This window comes from Triturus cristatus, chromosome 8, assembly GCF_964204655.1.
Source record: "Triturus cristatus chromosome 8, aTriCri1.1, whole genome shotgun sequence".
NCBI lineage: Eukaryota > Metazoa > Chordata > Amphibia > Caudata > Salamandridae > Triturus > Triturus cristatus.
The window spans coordinates 351,445,069-351,465,044 of NC_140591.1; the positions used below are offsets into that span (position 1 = coordinate 351,445,069).

Genomic DNA, 19,976 nt, shown 5'->3' on the forward strand with positions numbered 1-19,976 from the left:
TCTTTGTACGACTCTATTAAGTTGAGTGCAGTGTTACGTTCCACTTTTGTAGAGTTTTCCAAAAGCTGCACCAGTGAGCATTTTTTATGTTTTATTTCCATGCCCGTCTTAATGTCTTCGATGGGTTCTTTATAGTTGCTAAAAATCAGCGTAAACCAGGGAGACTTCTTTGTAGCCTGATCTTATCGGGTTAAAATGACATATAAATAATAAAGAAGGAAACGTGTTTGCAAGCGTGCCTTCTTGCTTAAATAGCCTATCAAATTAATTTAATTTTAAAATGTATATAAAGTTTTCTTAAGTAGCACTCCATGCAACCACTTGTCAGTGGCGTAACTATAATTGAGGGGGCCCCCCTGCAAGGTACGTGGAGGGGCCCCCTCCAGACTCTATCAGGAGCTCCCCGGCCGAAGTGCAGTGCTGTGGGGGATGCGGGGGCCTGTGTTACGCCCCTGCCACTTGTGGTATTATAGCGACGTATGTAATGATTCCCCCGTTCCATGACACTTTTTTCATCCACAAGAGGTTCAAACAGGTGGCATGAAGGCTGCAAACAGATTTCTATAGAACACATGGATTGACCAGTCTAAGGGGCATATTATCAAGGGCAGTACCGCCGCTTTAGCGGCACTTTTAGCCACTAAACCGGCGTTATTCTATCACCCTATTACCAAGACGGCGCCAACATGCATTAGCGCATGTTAGCAGCCAAATTACTAACGCTACACATCTTAGCGGTATACATCGTTAATGAGATGCAAAGTAGGCGTTCCCTCCTAGGACAAACAGTGAAATGCTCGCAAAACCAACATCGCGGTATTACCAACCCTGGACAAGGCGCGCTAAGCCCCCATTATCGCATGATTCTAACCCCTCAATAAAATCTGACTTACCATTAATGCCTATCAGAGGTGGATTGTAAGGTTAAGTACACACTCCGCTATTACCAAGCTTTTCATTAGCTCTGTGAAAACACCGCTGTATTTCACACGCTAATGATCAATATCGCAGTCTATCGCTGGATTTCACATCGCCTGTTAGCAAAACGTTGCTAATACGCCGCTAACACGCCGATGTAATCCAGCAATATTTATCGCAGACTGTTGATTATATGCCCCTAAGGGTTTCTGAGAGATTTCAGCATAGCTTTGAGCTAAAATGAGCGCGGTTTCTAGTTTTGTTCCTTGGAAGCTGTGTTCTCCAACACCCATCCCGCTCCCCTGGTCCCTCCACACGCTCGGCCTCACCCCACCTCCCCAAAACACTTCATCTGTTGGCCTTAAGGCTTTCAGCAACTATTTCGGATTTTGCAGCTGTTAAACCATTACACATGCTAATTTTGCTAGCGATCATGCATGCCATTGCTGCTCACGGGAAATGCAATATTTTGGTGTGCCTGAAGGTAATAAAGAAATGTAAATGATGTGGTTATTACTTTATTTTAATGGTTTACTGTAGCACTACTGTTGTGCACGCTGACAGACGGGTACAAATCGTAGGAATCAATAAGGTCTGGAAGAGAAATATCAGAATGTCAACGAGGTGGTGCGAGAAGCTTCCTCTTCGTGAAAGAGCCCAAAAGAACACCATGTGCAAATCTATACTTCCTGATATAACACGTGACCAATAGCCCCACCCACCAGAGAACATGAAAAAAATACTCCATCCACTCAACATAAATGTGTCATCAAGCCTAACATGAAGGATAAAATACAAATACAACTGGCAAAAAAGTCAACTAAATACTGCAAACTGTGCCAATTAAAGTTGCAAATCAAAATATACACAATCTTTTGACACTGACGTAATGCACAGCTGTTGTGAAACAACATGTCCAAATGTCTCGTCTTTGTGTGACAACAACGTCCTAAGCTGCTGTTGCACTATACAAGTGTTGACCTAATGACTCTCTCAGAGATCCCAGACTGGATGGTCTTTTTATTTGTAATCCATTTCCGTGTGGGTGCAAGATATCGTTTGGGACAGTATTGAAAACAATCAGTTACAAAAAGGTGAAATATGCACTCCATTTCTCAATATTTGCCACTTGTTTAAAGACGCTCAAAGGCAAATGTTTGCGTGCAACTTGCCGTGTGCTTTGTCCCAATTCGCACATGAATGCGATAGCCATGAAATCAGGAGCGTCGTAAAGCGAGGAGTTATGCTGTTCCTACTCTGAATGTTAAAAATATGAAGAGAATGGATATAATATTGAGACTATGTTGAATAATCTGGATTCCTATCTGTTGATTTTTGCAAACATTTTGCATTGCAGTGCATGGTGCTCAGGGAGCATGACGACGCTCCTGACTTCGTGGCTATCGCATTCGTGTGCGAATTGGGACAGAGCATACAGCAAGTTGCACGCAAACATTTTCCTTTACGCGTCTTTAAACAAGTAGCTAATATTGAGAAACGGAGTGCATATTATCACCTTTTTGTTACTGATAACTTTCTCAAAGTGGCATTTTCAGAACTGTGACTTAACTCCGGACTTTATCAATGAAGAGGGTTTTAGATCAATCCGGGCGGAGCTGGCATAGTTGCACTATGTGGAGCTCCACGGAGTTGGGCAAAAACTCCATAGAGCTCCGCTCCGCTCCGCTCCGCACCTCTTCAGCCCTAATAAATAAATATTAAAAAAATATTAATAATTAGATAACCACACACTTACCTCTATCGTGGCGTCGCCAGACTGCCCTCCACCTCCTCACCGTGGTCTCTTTTCAAACCGAAACCCCTACCTCAGATGTATGTCATGGTAGGACTGCGCGCTCATGCGCAGTCCTACCATGACGTACGTCTAACATAGTGGATTCTGCAGGAGAAACTACAGCGAGGAGGAGGAGGACAGCCCAGAGACGCCGCGATAAAGGTAAGTGTGTTTTTTATCTTAATCTTTATTTAAAAAAATATATATTTATGGGGGGGGGGGGGGGGTGGAGGCGGGGAGGGCCCGGGGCTGAACTCCACTCGGCTGCAGAGTGAACATTGGCGAGCGCGACAAAAAAACTCAGAGCACAGAGTGGGAAAAACTTAGCAAACTCCGACAGCAGAGCGGAATTTCATGCCCAGGCTTTTGTAATGCAAAAGCAAAGATGAAATACAAAATTCAGTATGTATTCACTCACTTCATTTTAGGTAGTTTAGTAAAACAGCTAAAGATTCTGTTTAGACAGGCCATAAGATAATATTGCTACAGCAACTCATATGTAGTTATGAATTCTTTTCTAACCATCCTACCTGTACATATTTTCATCTGAGGTGCCTGCTTTTTAAAGTTCTTGAAATCGTACGTATTGTTTTCAGATTTCCGCAGGTACTTCTTTCACTTAGTATGGCTGCTTCATAAGCTGAAACAAAAGTACATTATCCTATTTAGGGACACATTTAATATGGGGTGGGCGGCTCACCAGCCAACAATGTCACTTTAGGCCCTGCCCACTGTTCCCCTGGCGGAGGACTGCCTATCATATCCCATATCTATAGATTGTCACATGCCTTGGAAGGATCTCTACCTGCTGATGGAGCACATGCACTGTAGGGAGGGCTGAATCCTGAGCATGCACCATGAGTTGTTTGATTGCTCAGTATTCTTTTTAGTTTTACCCAAACCCTAAAAGTAGGAGCTTGTAATGTAAAATCAAACATTTAATAGTCTTGACCCGCAGGGAATGTTCACCAGGCATGTGAAGGCCTGTGTAAGTTTTCCTACCTGGATCCACCATGCCTCCTTTGGCAGACCAAGGCAAGGAAACCCACTAACCAGTGCCAGCCCTGAATAGGGTGGGGTGAGGATCACTGTGACATTCTGTCCAGAGGCAGACAGGAGATCAGGTCAAGGGTTTCCGATGGCAGAGCCATTTGAGTCCCTGCATCAGAAACCCAGTGATTACTCCGGCTCTAAATGAGGCATGAAAACTGCAAATTTGGTGCGGCAGGAGCTATTCCAAATTATGTAGAGCTCTCCCGCTGCCAAACTCTAAATGAGGCCTGAACATATTTGTTAAAGAAATATTTCAATTGTCAAATTTTGAAAATAATAAAAGTGGCGAACTCTATTATTTTTATCTAGCAACTCAGCTCAGCTTTTATTGGTGTACAGAATACATGTGATACTTACTCTATGAAACATTTTCCTTCTGTTATCTGCACAGGTAGCTAGTTGGGGGGCAATGCCATTGCACCTATCCGATTAGTCTCCTGTGTTTTGTGTCTGTTTTGTCAAAAATGCAGTTGTGTGACATGTTTGCTTACGCAATGGTGGATCAAAGAAATGGTCAGTGAGATGGCTCAGTGGGTTAATGCATCTGCAGCACACTGTGGCTTGTAACCTGCAGGTTGTAGTTTCACTGCACTCTTATTAATGAGGGTGTAATTGTATTAGAAGACCTAGAAAACAGGATATATTTCCCGCCCCCTGCTCTCTGATAATTCTTTGGGCTTGTTAACCTGCATAGACATTTCTGTAAAAGTTACTTATGCCTACATGACCTGCACGCTTTCAGGTTCATTGTCTGCAGTAAGTTTCCAGGAGCATTTCAGGTAAACAGGGTCAAAGGTGACTTGGCACAATCATTCACTCTTGCATGATGTGTGACCCTCTACACTGATGTATGCAGTGACTGGTTTCGTGTAGTGCGTTTGATGCACATTTTAATTATATTTGAACATACATTTGTATTAAAATAGCGGGATCAATCTGGAATGGATGCATGTTCCAACATGTTTTTTTTATTTTTAAGCTTTGTCTGCTTAAATGCAATCTGCTGCTTCCATACTGTATACCAGTGGCAGCTGAAGATCTGTAAAAGTGGTGGGCCCAATATTTGCTCGAATTCCAGTGCGCAAGTTTAGTAAATACTTTTCGTGATCGTGGAGGAACCATGAGACTTTGAAAAAATGTAATCAAATTGTGCATTTTAAGCACAATTTTAACGTTCATTTGCTTAAGAGCCATAGGCTTTTTATGTATTCAAATACTTGTATTGTGGTTCATGTGAAGGAAACCTGATGCTCCCCAGGAGTTGACCCCTTTTTTTCAAAATGTGAAATGTGTGACCCCCCTCCCCCATATCCCAATAATTATTATTGATAAATATGCCACCCTTGACATTTTGCCAAGAATGCACCATGGGTTACACTTTACGCCAATAATTACATACAATATGCAAGAAAACTAAAATTGCCATTGATGCCATCTATATACTATGAGTAACCCCTATGTCAACAAGCATTTGCAATGCAATAGGTCTCGCATTTGCGCGAGTTTGAGCTATTGGCATTGTAAATGACAATGCCTATTCATTTATGTTTTGATTTTTAAAACATAAATAAAAGGAATCGTCATTTATAATACCAATAGCTTAAACTCGCATAAATGCGAGACCTATTGCATTGCAAATGCTTGTTTTTTTATCCTGCTGCAACAGATTTTTGTAATTGAACATCAAGGGGATGGCACCAATCCAGCTGTGCATGATTTATTTTACTCGCCGTAGAAGCAATTATAATGGCTACACCATACCTAATGCCCTACATATGCACACACGGGATGTGAGCGCGCTCTTGTAAAAGTTAACAGCAAATGAAATCTACACATGAAGGAATGACACTCGAGGGGTCTATCAAAATAGTGCATCTATCAAGAAACGGTAACATTTCAAAACAAAGAATTGAGCAGAAGCACAGTCTTAAAGAGTTAACAGGCAAGTAGGTGTTCCCAAACATTTTAGTGCACTCCGAACTCTAAATGAGTTATGGAATACTTACTACCGCGCTGTCACAGAGCCTCCTGCCCTGCGTAATCCAGCACACTAAAGCTAAAGAACTATGGGTGTTGTTAAGCGGCAGCAGTCCGAGATAAGACGCACGGCTGCGGGCGGGACTCTTTAAGCACAATTACACACTTGCAATTGGGTAACTTGAAAGCCCTGCCTACCTGTTCTTGGCCTCCTGGGACACACCTCGCGCTGTACCTCTCTCTAGTTAATGGTTGTGTTTTGACCGTGCTCGGAGACAGAGCTGCGGCGTGGCACCGTCATAGGGAAACTGCTCGTGCTCGCTGTAATTGGAATACTAGCTGCCTTGTTTGTGGAAAGGGTTGTTCGCATCAGGTAAGAGGAGGGATTCTCGGCACTATGAGGTACTGAAAAGTGAAAGTGACGTCTAAGATACTGTGGACATCTGATTTAAGTGACATTTTTGTGTGGACAGCGCACAATAGCAGTCTTTTCCCTGGAGAAGTGAAACCAAGGTTACGTTGCTGCGTTCCGTTTCAGACGGCATAGTTGCTTCCTAACAACAGAAACAAGCAGCATGCCCTGCCCGCCCCTCGCGCACACAGGCTCCTGCCGCCGCCTTGCGTATGCGCCGCTGCCATGTTTACGTCAGACAGAGATGCGGGCCCCAAAAATAAATACCGATCTGGTGGACGAAAACTTTAGTTAGTGGCCGCTGCTTCAGCACTACACGGAAGTCAGTTTGACATCAACAGCCACTAAAAAGCCAGCTAATAGGAGCTGTGCCACCATTCACCAAATGGCAGGCGGCAGGAGAAACTACTTGATGCCTTGCAGAGGCAGCACATGCGCTGCCAATGCGAGACCTAAAAATTACAACTAGTATGTCATTGTTGCCTGTCCCTCTGCCCCACATATAGCATGGTTGTCCTCCCTTAAGTCAAAATTAATACCAGTATGCCAGAGCCAGCATGTTTCCTTTGGTGTCCCACATGGCAAAGAAGTCTCACCACTGCACCAGTACCAGCATTTTACCGTGAGTTCCCTCATATCAACAGTTACCTACAGCATACCAGCATTTTGCCACTGGTGAAAGTGGCAAACGATGGGATAGGGAATGTAAAATAAATAAATAAAACCACTTACCTTGCGCTCGCCTGGAAATCATATTTGTGATGTTGCTTCCATAATTCCCCTGATAATTGTTTATACAATATACCCCCACAATTGTTGGTCTAAAGTTCCAATGCTCTCACGGTCTGTTTGCTTGATGCATAGAAACATATTTGCATTAAACATTGTGTATAATAGTTTACAAAATTGTGTTTTTTTTCCTTCTAGGTCTCTTTCTGTATCCTGAGAAGTGTGACTGTAAAGAAACTGAACTTGAATGCGTTGATATTGGTTTGATGTCCGTGCCACAGGTATCCAGTAACGTAACTCTGCTGTGAGTACACTTGTGAATACAAATACGCATTTTATCCACTGATATCAATGCTATGTCATGGGAAGAGGAAAAGAGAGCACTTGTACTTTGACCCTCAAAGCCATCACAGAAACTGAAATCACCTCACTTTTGCCCTTGATGGCATTACACGATGTGATGAAGTTAAAACAAAATGCAGTACATGTAAGATGAGTAAACTTACAAAATGTCGTACTAAAGTATTTAAAAGTGTCTTTTGGTTATCAACCATTTATATACTAGCATCCTTCCTGATGCCGCAGAAATGCACATTTAATATGCAATGGGGTAAGTCTCATAAGACACAGAAACACAAAACGTATGCCAAGTAGATCCTGATGTTATCACATGATGTTGCTGTAGAATAACTTGAATACAGTGCCTATCCCTGGGTAAATAAGGCTGCATATAAGTTCCCCAAGTACTCCTTCATCCAACTAGATACAGGCATTTTGTGCCATATACATCATCAAATTCTTGAGTACACCCTCATATGCTCAAGTGCATCCTCCTCGTCCCAGGCACAGATGACTGTGCCCAGGCATAGAGTGACAATGCAAAGCACTGACTCTATATGACAGGGACAACCATATGTGCCCAGACAGACCTGCAGATGCCCTCAAATGCCAAATATAGATATGCGAAGGCAGGTACAGACTTATTTATCCGAGCATAGCCTTGTATGCCCATGTACATCTCTGTTGTCTATGCATAGCACAGGCATGGACTTGCATGCCCTAGTTTCTACTATCTCATCCCAAATCCAGCTTTAATGCTCAGACCCACCCTTTTATTGATTTATTTTCTGACACAGTAGAGAATACTAATCTACTAAATCAATACTTTATATGTTTACAAAAAGATGCATTGCTCTGTGTATTGAATGAACACATGGTTAGTGCTGTAATGAACTAAATGAGGATCACATTTTCTGAGTCCCCAGATATCTTTCTCATCTATTTAATTAAAATATTCTGACAAGTAGACTGAAACATGTACTTTCAACACCTGCTGCAGTCTGTCAGATCTACCTCGACTTCCAATAGTGTTCTACTGAACAACTAAAGCACTACCATTCTGTATTTATGACAAAAGTGCAGCACAGCTGAACTCCATTTTGCTGTACAATTTAAAGCATTTAGTTTAGAAATTAACACAATGAGAGAGTTGAGTTCATTTTGCCATCTAAATTATGGTTAATGCCCTAAGCCAAGCAAAACCAAAGGGGATGATGGACAGAGTGTCGAACATTGCAAGCACTCACCTCCAGTCAACTGATCTAGGTTTAGTCAATCATCAATCTTTAGCTCACTCCACCTCCCCAGTTCAGACATGGCCATATACAAATCAGTCTGACCCTGTGCCTCATGGGAACAATCCAGACCGAACTGCCAAGCCATGTCTTCCTTGGCTTGGAAACAAGCATCCTGGGACCGGTTTCTGGCTAATGAGCTGTCATCAGCCAGGCTAGCTTGAATCCAGTGAAAAAGTGAGCAAGGGACCCACGTCTGGGCATACCCTGCCATCTTAGGGCGAACAAAGCAAAACCAAAGGGGATAATGGACGGAGTGTTGAACATTGCAAGCACTCACCCCCAGTCAACTAATCTGGGTTTAATCCATCATCATTCATTAGCTCACTCCGCCACCCCAGCTCAGACATGGCCATATGCAAATCAGTTTGACCCTGTGCCTCATGGGAACACTCCAGCCCGAAATGCTAAGCCATGTCTACCCTGGACAGGAAACAAGCATCCAGGGACTGGTTTCTGGCTAATCAGCCGTCATCAGCCAGGCTAGCTTGTATCCAGTGGCAAATTGAGGAAGGGATCCACGTCTGGGCATACCCTGCCAATTTAGGGCCAACAAAGCAAAACCAAAGGGGATGATGGATGGAGTATTGAACATTGCAAGCACTCACCCCTAGTCAACTGATCTGGGTTTAATCCATCATCATTCTTTAGCTCACTCCGCTACCCCAGTTCAGACATGGCCATATGCAAATCAATCTGACCCTGTGCCTCATGGGAACAGTCCAGCCCGAACTGCCAAGCCATGTCTTCCCTGGACCGGAAACAAGCATCCTGGGATCGATTTCTGGCTAATCAGCCATCATCAGCCAGGCTAGCTTGAATCCAGTGGCAAAGTGAGCAAGGAACCCACATCTGGGTATACCCTGCCAACTTAGGGCGAACAAAGCAAAACCAAAGGGGATGATGGACGGAGTGTTCAACAGTGCAAGCACTCACCCACAGTCACCTGATCTGGGTTTAATCCATCATCATTCTTTAGCTCACTCCGCCACCCCAGTTCAGACATGGCCATATGCAAATCAGTCTGACCATGTGCTTCATGGGAATAGTCCAGTCCGAACTGCCAAGCCATGTCTTCCCTGGACCGGAACCAAGCATCTCAGGGCCGGTTTCTGGCTAATCAGCCAGGCTAGCTTGAACCCAGTGGCAAAGTGAGCAAGGGACCCACGTCTGGGCATACCCTGCCAATTTAGAGCGAACAAAGCAAAACCAAAGGGGATGATGGACGGAGTGTTGAACATTGCAAGTGATAGAGATCAGGGTACCTAAAATAAACCCACTACCACGGATAGAGTAATTTCACAGTTACACGCACATACATTCATCATACGCTAGGGCCCATTTCACTAACATACGCTCAAATACTCTACCAGCATAAGACCTGTGGGAAGAAAACCCTGCATCTATATCTAGGACGATAGGACCTAATTATAGTGGTTATCCTTAATCATACTCTATACAATCTATACAACAATAATCAAAATGTACTCAATAATTGACAAGAAAGAATATTCAACACCATGTTTAAAGGTTATATTGCTTTATCTAAAATTAGTCAAAATAAATCAGAATAAATCATTTCTCATAGTTACCTATTCTAACTAAGTGTCAGAACGGGTCAGGACCAGTCTCTCGGTAAAGTCTGTCAAGACAGAGTCCTCAGCATCAATCCTCAGCAACGCGTGAAGGTGGCCAAAAGAGTGGGGAGATCCCTCCCTAAGCTAACAGTTTTTATAATGAAAATTACAATGGAAAGACTCATTAAATTTGCAAGAATATGCTGAATCACTGAGCAGAGCGAGAAGGAAAGGATGCAACATTGCAACATTTGTGAACCTCCGCTCAGGAAAATTACACACAGCGAAGACTACGGAACAGGAACCAAGAAAATAAACATGAATCACATTTAATCCGGTTTCTCCTCGGCCATCGAGCCACAGTTCAGAGTTTCCCTCTAAGGCTCCTTTGTCTTTCGAGATTGCCAAGGACACTTTCACTTTTCTTGGAGAACACCCAAAGCTGCTGTCGTCCTCATGGAAAGTTTCATAGAAGGACCATGGTCAGTCACCCTCAAGACCATTTCCAGCAGGGGTCTCCCTCGTCACGTCTTTCACATATTCACTCGAGGCCAGGCTCTCAAAATTAGCCATCATGGATTAGGCCTCCATAGGCCACAATAGACCATCTCAATTAAAAGAAATAAAAACAACGTTACTACAGCATAATGATTAAACAGTGTTAACCCCACTAATACCCTTATGTGTATGCATTTATCTAGCTTTTGCGACATAAGAAAGCATTAATTCAGACAGCGTTTTGTGCTTTAAATAAACAGCACACAGCAACGTTTAAACATGAAAACTTGCACGTTATTTTTTAGGAAACAAAAACAGCACACACATGCTAACCCTTGTGTAACTTTCTCTTATGTTAAAACAAACGAATTGATTAATGAATACACACTTGCACAAGACAAATAATTAATTTGTTATTTATTAATAATTAATAAAACGCATAGACATACTAGAGCTTCAAAAGCCCCTGAATTTTCATAAATGAAAACTCTGCTCCAGCAATCCCCCCTTTGGTGATTTTATCACCAAATAAACCCCAAAAAAAAAATTGTGAAAATTTAGTCCCATTTTAGGAGAAATCAGAAATGTCTTTTCCCCTTACACAACATTAAACACTAGTCACTCTTTCATCATCTCTCTTTGTCTCTAAGTAAACACTCTCCCTTAATTCTTCTAGTTCAATTTCTTGAGGTTCTCTTTTCAACTTCTTATTTTTCTTTTCCTTATTCAATTTCTTTTTCCCTCCCCTGTTTTTACAACACACACACACCAATCTTATTATTAATAAAGCCACAATTATACAAGACAAGGGAAACAATATTCTACCTATAATTGTACTACCTATTTTTGCAATAAAATCCTTAACAGCTATCATTTTATTAGCTATTTTAGTCCACAAACTCCCAGCTTCAAGTGGTACTAATTCTTCATGCAAATCAGTAATATTTTTGATATAGACCTTCAAGTCTTTACTTTCGTCAGGAATGTAAGTGCAACAATGTTGAACTTTCAAAATTCCACAAACTCCACCCTCCTTGGCCAAAAGAATATCAAGGGCAAGTCGATTTTGCATAGACATGGCACGTACGGCACTTAATTCCGTATTCACCAAAAGAAACCCTCCTGCGGTATTTGTCGATAAGCGATCAACCACTGTGGACAGTTTCCGAATTCCATAAGCATTCAAAGAAATTCCCACTGCTGGAATCAAAACCCCAAAAATATCACCCACAATTTCAGACCAAGTTTCCCTCTTAAAACGTGTTAATAAATTAATATCTTCTACATCTTTTACTTTATCTGTATGAAATAACACGTGCCATACCAATGGTCAGGCAACTTGTAATAAGCCTTGTTCCCACAAACATAGTACACTCCTGGAAAAATCGTATCTTCTCCACCTCTGAAACCCCAACCTGTCGCAATGAAGTATGTATCATGGCACTCACTAGTTCCCACAAAATATGTATCATATTGGGATTTCCTTCTGGTAATACAAAGTTTACCCTTCTGCGGTGCATCTAGAGCCAAAGTTGGACTAGCCCCATTCCTCAACTCTTTTCCCATCTCAATGTCCCAAATTGTCTCACTCACTTCATATTTTCCCTCTTTTTCATGCATGTTCACTCTCCTTTCCTCAACCATATCCAGGAAAGCTTTCTCCTCTCCTTTCAAACTGCAAGTTAAATTATTCTTAAAAATGTAATCTAATGTTAATCCTTTTTCTTCAATAAAAATCTCACCAAAAGTGTTAGCTTCTTTAGCTGGATTCAGCTCCTTATTCATTGGCAAGTGCCCCAAAATACTATCTCTGTTAGACATCTTATAATCTATTTTCCCTAACAAATAAAAAACACTACTTAAAATACTACAAGAAATACCATATGTAGCTGGCAAATGGTGATAAGTAACACCCTCTGAAACGGATGCAGGTAATTGCATGCAGACATAGCAATCCCTCACTTCCATCGTCTTCACATATTCATATAACAGTTTAGAAAAAACATTACTAGAAAAATTATTAATCGACCTATCTTTGTGTATGTAACTACTACTTCTAATTGGAACTACTTTTTGTGAATTCTTTTCTATATTAGTCATGTTTTCTGTGTTCATTCCAAATTCAACCTTAAAAGTTACTAATAAAATTAAAACACCCCATAGAAGCATTAATAATCCAGTACAACACCAGCACATTCTGCACCACCTCTTAAAAAAGGCACATCTATTTCTATTTTCCTCTATGTTAGCCATTTTAGTTTAGCCTCTACTACTCCACTACTGTTTGAACTTCTTCAATTCTTCAGCAATTCTTCAGCTTTCAGTTTATCCAAATGATCTCCTCGTTCACTTGATCCAAGTGAATCCTTCTTTCACTCAGTTTGGATACTTGTCATTCTTCACTTCAATTTCTTCAACATCAAATTGTATCAGATCTCCAACGTCGGAATCCTCAGTACTCGACTCTTCTCCAATGTCAGTCAAAAGTACTTTCAGAATTTCACCAGTATCTTCCTCAACCACTTTTCTCAAGACCACTTCCGGATTATCTCGAGTCACTGTTTCTTCTTTTCCTTCTTCAGACAGTGTCACATAAGACCATTCCGGTGATCTGTACTTTTGGTTGGGTCTTTTAACTCTTCTTATTTCTACTGGTTCTTTTGATTTCTTTGATTCTTTTTCTTCAGCTCTTGAAGTTTGGCTTGATACTTCATTCACTTGTTCAGCTTTTGATGAATTTGCTCTTATTACTCTGTATCTCACCCTTTTCACTCGGTTGTTAGGCCAACGATCTCCTTTCACAACCTTTTTCGGCCTTAATTCTTTAACACTCTTCTCTCCAATCGAAGTTCTCTTTCTCAGAACTCGACCTTCTGTTTGTTCATCTTCATCATCTGTTTCAAGTGCCTCTTGTTTCCGTTTCCCAGTAGCTTTTCTTTTCTCCACAGATTTTTTCACCACTGTTTGAGACTTCCCTACTTCTGTCCCTCCTCGGGTCTCCGACACGCAATCTTCTTGCTGTCTACTTGTCCCTTCACCTAGCTCCTCATCAATGTTCCCTACACCTCCTCGGGAGTCTTCCGCAATCTGTCCCTCTCTATCTTCTTCTGACCCTGTTTCTTCAAGAATAATCTCAAGTGGTTCTTCAATCTCCTCCTCTTCTGATTCAGGAGTAGTCTCTGTGTGATTTCTCTTTTCTTTTCTTTTTTCTCCACTGCTACTCGAAACTTCAGGCTCTGTAACAGAATTTGATTTTCCCTCTGATACTCGCAGTGAATCTCTTGAAGCTCTCTCTGCTTCTTTTCTCACTGATTCCGTATCTTCAGGATCTTCACCATCACTGGAATCTGACTCTTCATAATACTCTTCACCAGTTCCCTCTCTCGGGCTTGGAACTCTCAGAGTATGACTTGCATGTACCCAGTGCTTCACTCCAGCACACTTTACTGCAGTCGTTGTAGTCAGAATGACTTGTCTCGGCCTTCCCCACCTTGGAATCAAGCAATTTCTTCTTCTGTGCACCTTAATCCTCACCCAGTCACCTGGACTTAGATCATGGGCTTGCTTCTTCTCAAGTGTGGTAGCTTCTTCTCCAATCTGGTGAAACACAGAATGAACTGCGTCAGCCAGGCCTTTACAGTAATCCAAAATCATGTCATCAGTTATTGCCACCAATTTATTTACAGGCACAAATGCATGGCGCATTGCACGTCCCATAATTATTTCATGCGGGCTCAAACCTGTAGTTCTATCTGGAGTAGATCTCATTGTCATCAGGACTAGAGGTAACACATCTGGCCATTTCATGCCAGTGGCTAAACACATCTTTCCAATTCTATTCTTGATTGTGCCATTGATCTGCTCAACCACACCAGAAGCCTCTGGTCGGTATGCACAATGTAACTTCTGCTGTATTTTCAATGCTTCACAAATCAAACCAATGAGTTCATTTTGAAAGTGTCTACCTCTGTCAGACTCAACTGTAACTGGAAACCCGTACCTAGGAATCAATTCCCTCAACAGTAATTTTGCCACTGTTAATCCATCATTTCTTCTAGTCGGGTAAGCTTCCACCCACCTTGAAAACAAACAGACTACCACTAGAACATACCTCAGTCTGTTCACTTGGGGCATTTCAATGAAATCAATCTGCATTCTTGTAAAAGGACCTCCTTCTCTGCCAATTGTCCCTAGACTCACCACTGTCTTTTTCCCTGTGTTGAATTGCTGACAAATCAAACACCTTTGACAGATGCTCTCCGCAATTGTCCTAAACTTTGCATTGTACCAGGTTTGTTTAAAGGACCTTACCATCGCGTCCCTCCCCAGATGTCCCTGGCCATGATACATCCTTGCCATTGACGACAAAATTGAGTTTGGCATTACTGGTCTGCCATCTCTGTAGACCCAAACATGGTCTGTTTCTCTTGGAGCACATCCTGCCTTAACCCAATCTTGTTTCTCTTCCTCTCCTGCCTCATCTTGTAACTGCTTTACTTCATCCCACGTTTCTAGGACATTAGTAAACATCACAGAAAGAAAAGACATTTCTTCCATCCTATCCCTGTTAATCGATTGGTTTGTTTTGGCGCAATACTGCGCCACATCGTTGGCATACCTGTTACCAACAGTGATAAAATCATCCCCTGAACCATGTGCAGCACATTTTACAACCGCTAACTCTTTAGGCAGCTGTATCGCCTCAAGCAATTTTCCAATCAACTCAGCATTCTTTATCGGAGTTCCACCCGATGTCAAGAAACCTCTTTGTAGCCACAGTTGGCCAAAGTCATGCACCACTCCAAATCCATACTGACTATCAGTCAACACAGTTATTCTCAAGTCTTTCCCAATCTCACAAGCTTTTGTCAATGCCACTAGTTCAGCAACTTGCGCAGATTTCACTCCTTTCAATGGTGATGCTTCCATAACCTCTGAAACTTTGCACACTGCATATGCTGCACATAGCACACCATTATCATTTCTCAGGCATGATCCATCCACAAACAACACATGGTCATTCTCAGGTAAGGGAAGATCCCTTATGTCTGGTCTCGGTTTTGTACAGTACTCAAGCACATCCAAACAATCATGATCATCTTCCATCTTTATACCCACATTTTCAATATCCGGCAAGAGTGTCGCTGGATTCACATTCACACATCTCTCAAGAGTCACATTTGATGCTCCCAGAATCACTTTTTCGTACTTAGTCAACCGACTATGTGACATGTACTGAGTTCTGCTTCTTGTCAAAAGAATTGCCACATTGTGAGGTACGAATACCCTTACAGGATACCCCATTATGATCCCCTCACTCTGTTCCAGGCTTCTGCATGTCGCAGCTACAGCTTTCAGACAACCTGGTAACCCCACGGCTACAGTGTCAAGTGTCGATGAGAAGTATGCAATAGCCTTCTCAATTGCCCATGTTTCTGGATTAACACTGAAAGTGCACATCCATTTCTCTCACTGCAGTACAATTCAAATTCTTTTTCGTAGTCAGGCATACCCAAAGCTGGGGCCTCACACATTTTAGTTTTGAGCTCTTCAAATGCTGCCAATTGTTCTGCATCCAGATCCAACGGATCTGTCATTTCACTTTTTGTCAATTTAATCAATGGCTTTGCTATCAGGGAAAAATTAATTATCCACTGACGACAATATCCCACCATACCCAGGAACATTCTCACTTCTCTCTGGGTTTTCGGAGCTTTCATTTCTCTGATTATTCTGATCCTGTCAGTAGTCACTTTTCTCAGACCTTTTTCAATATTATGTCCAAGATAATGAACCTCTTTCTTGCAAAATTGCAATTTGGCTGGAGATACCTTTAACCCTCCATCTGCCAGATGATTCAGTAAAGCTATGGTATCCACTTCACAAGCTTCACGTGTCTTTGATGCCACAAGTAGGTCATCAATATATTGTACTAGCACTGAGCTCTCAGGCATGATCAGACTTTCCAACGATTTCTTCAATAACTGATTGAATATCGAAGGACTCTCCGTATACCCCTGTGGGATACGACACCATGCTAAAATACGCTGGCCAAACCTAAATGCAAAAATCGGCTGGCTGTCATGATGCAATGGAATTGAAAAGAACGCATGACACAAATCAATCACTGTATACCACTCAGCATCATGTGGAATTTGATACAAAATCACTGATGGATTTGGCACAATGGGACAACATGCCACCACAATTTGATTAACTTTTCTCAGGTCTTGCACAATCCTGAACTTGCCATTGGGCTTTTTCAGTCCCATTATCGGTGAATTACACGGACTACTCAGTAGTTCTCTTAGGACTCCTTGCTGAATCATTTTCTCAATTATAGGAGTTATCCCTTCAATTATTTCTGGTGTCATTTTGTACTGAGGAATGTTAGGATATGTAATTCCCTCTTTCACTGCAATTTTCACTGGATCTACATTATTCATCAATCCCACATCCTGTCCTGTAAAATCCCAAACTGCTCTTTTCACTGTGTCCCTCAGCACTTGAGGCAAATCCTCCGGATTGAACACTGGAAATGCACCAATTAACTCACTTTCTCTATTCTCTAGAGTCATTCGGTAGAAAACATCATCATCTGGTGTCTCAAAAGCTATTCCATCTGGTGTACAAAAAATTGTGCAATTCATTTTACACAATAAGTCCCTACCTAACAGGTTCACTGGACTCGTATCACAGACAATAAATCTGTGCATGTCTGAAAATTTCCCTATCTGTACTCTTACTGGTTCAGTAAGACGTGTTCTGATTTGTGTATTGGCTACACCAACTACTTGGATTGCTTCATCCGAGAGAGGAAGATTTTTAACATCTGTTGACCTGACAGTTGATCTTGTCGCACCTGTGTCTACCAAAAAAGTAACACCCTCCTCATTTATTTTCCCATCCACAAATGGTCCTGCCTGGTCTATTTCTAGAGTTGCACCAAGTATGCACTCTTCTTCCTCTCCTCGGCACCGTCAATAATCACCCTCAGACTCACTCCCTTCACTTTTTAACAAGTACTGCTGTACTTTGTTAGTACGTCTCGGTTTGTTTACCTGCTCATCATTGAAGAATCCTGAGTCCTGATTGTACTTTTGTACCCCTCTATTCTGCGGTAAGGGCGGTTTTGGCTCTTGACTCTGCTGTTTCACAACTTTCTGCTGTTGTTGCTGCTGGTTATTCCCATCATTCTGCACCTGTTGATTTAAGGATTTACCCTCATTTAATGGTGGATTAGGACATTCCGATCTCCAATGTCCCAGTTGGCCACAGTTGTGACACGGGAACTTCTTTTTGGCTTCCTCAAGACTTCCCCTTCCTTTTCCTGCAAATCTCGGTCTATTTCCTCCATTATTTCCTGGATTATTTGCCTGTTCCACCAACTGTGCTTCCTGTCTTTCTGCAACTTTCACTTGTGCCCACATCGCTTTCTCTTTCAGCTTTCTTTGTTTTGCTTCAATTTCATCACTAAAGTATTTTGCATGTCTCAGGATCTCATCTATTTTTTTACTCTGCCAATCCACTGTGTGTTCACGAATTCTCTTACCAATTTCAGGTCTTAAACCATATACAAATCTGTATACAAAATGACTCAAATCCTTGTCACCTAGGTGTTCATCTCCACTGAATTGTTTAAAAGCCAGTATCAGCCTCTCGTAAAAAGCATGAACTGATTCTTTTGCTTCCTGTTTTGTTCGATCTATCTTAACCCAGTCTGTCTCTTTTGGAGGAACTTTACTCTTCAGGTATACCATCACCTGATCATACTTCCTCATTACTTCTGGATCTGGTGCCCCTGTTCTTGAATCTCTTGGATATTCCTCAGTAGGCCAACTCACAACTATTTTACACTCAGTCCACAAGTCTGCTGGAACAATTATATCAAACAGACTATTCAGGTCAACCCACAGCACTTTTGACAACTTCACAAACCTATCTACCTGCCTATACCACTCGACGGGCTTTTCTCTCAATCGAGGAAAATCATTCGTAAATGATAAAATATCCTGTCTGGTCCATGGAACATGTACATATCCTCCTCCAGGTATTTCTCTCATAGGATAATTATCCACTAGTTTCTCTTTTTCTCTCACTGGAAATGCCGAATAAGTTGTTCTATCCACAGATTCCTCTCTTTTCTTATACCACCTATCCTTCCACTTTTCAACATCACCCCATCTTCGCAGTAATGCCACCATTTCTTTAATCTGTCCTGTTCTACCAGAAACATTCAAATTTTCAATGTCTTTCTCTGTAAAATCCATCCTGTAAATTCTCTGTAAAGCTTTCACTTTATCAATGTCAACTCCTTGCTCATTTGCTATTGCTCTTAGCCTGTCATGTGTATTCCTTGCTCTCCAGGTAACACTTTTGCACATAAACAACAGCTCACCATCTTGATGACTCTTCAGTATTTCTACTGGAACTGTTCCTGTCACAAGCTCTTCTAATTCTATACGTAACCTAGCCACATCAATAACTTGTGAATCCTTATCCTTTTTCTGAAGAACCTTCATCCAATCATTTAAATCATCAACTGTTATTTCAGCAGTTTTTCTCACTGGAACCACTCTTTTCTGCGGTTCTAAAATTGGCATCCCTGAACAACCAGGTTCACTAGTATCCAATAGTTCACTACATGTGTCATGTCTTGTTTGTCTCAGGTCACTTCTTTCTGCTCTTTTATCTGAATCTCCTGAAGGACCAACTGAATTTGTCAGATTATTCCCAACATATGGAATCACTAGTCCATTCTCACCTGTTCTCTGTTTGTCAAACACAGGCATAACCGGACCTATTGTTACAGGCACCGTAACAGCTTCCAGATTCTTCGTTAACTCCCTAATTTTCTCAGTCAGTTCTGTTGTCGTTTTTGCTAATTTTCTGGCATTTTCCTCACTACTTCGATTCTCTCTCTCCCTGAAAGAACTATTACCTCTTGATTCAGGTGTCATTTTTTCTTTCTCAACTGTATCTCTTATCGGAGAAACAACTGGTGTACTCTCATCTGGTTCTGTTCTATATGGAGGTGGTCTCTTGTAAATCATGTCATTTAAGACCTCATCCTCATACTCTCCATATCTTCTCATATCTGACTCAGAAACTCTTTCTGTCGAAGGAGCAGAAGCTTCAACTGTTCTCATTGGATATAATCCCTCTGTCATACTAGCATCTCGCCATCTTTTCATTCGATCATGATGTGTTTCACGATCATGTCTCCTCCCAAACATGTTCCTGTAATACCCTCCAGATCTTTGCTTTTCTCGCTCATGAACTTCCTCTTCCCATTCCACTAAAGCCTCGAACTGCATAGGTCTCGGCTTCGGGTCCAGACGTACCATCTTTTCCCGTAAATTTCTCAACACGGCCAAATTAAA

At 41.7% G+C, this 19,976-nt stretch overlaps 1 protein-coding gene across 1 annotated transcript in view; it reads left to right on the top strand.

The window, feature by feature from the left end:
- RXFP2 (relaxin family peptide receptor 2) overlaps positions 1 to 19,976 on the top strand; it is a 1,146,426-nt gene that overhangs the window by 684,059 nt on the left and 442,391 nt on the right. Inside the window, exon 4 of the mRNA XM_085621667.1 lies at positions 7,083 to 7,188. Coding sequence (XP_085477793.1) covers positions 7,083 to 7,188 — 106 coding nt within the window. The remainder of the gene's footprint in view (positions 1 to 7,082; positions 7,189 to 19,976) is intronic.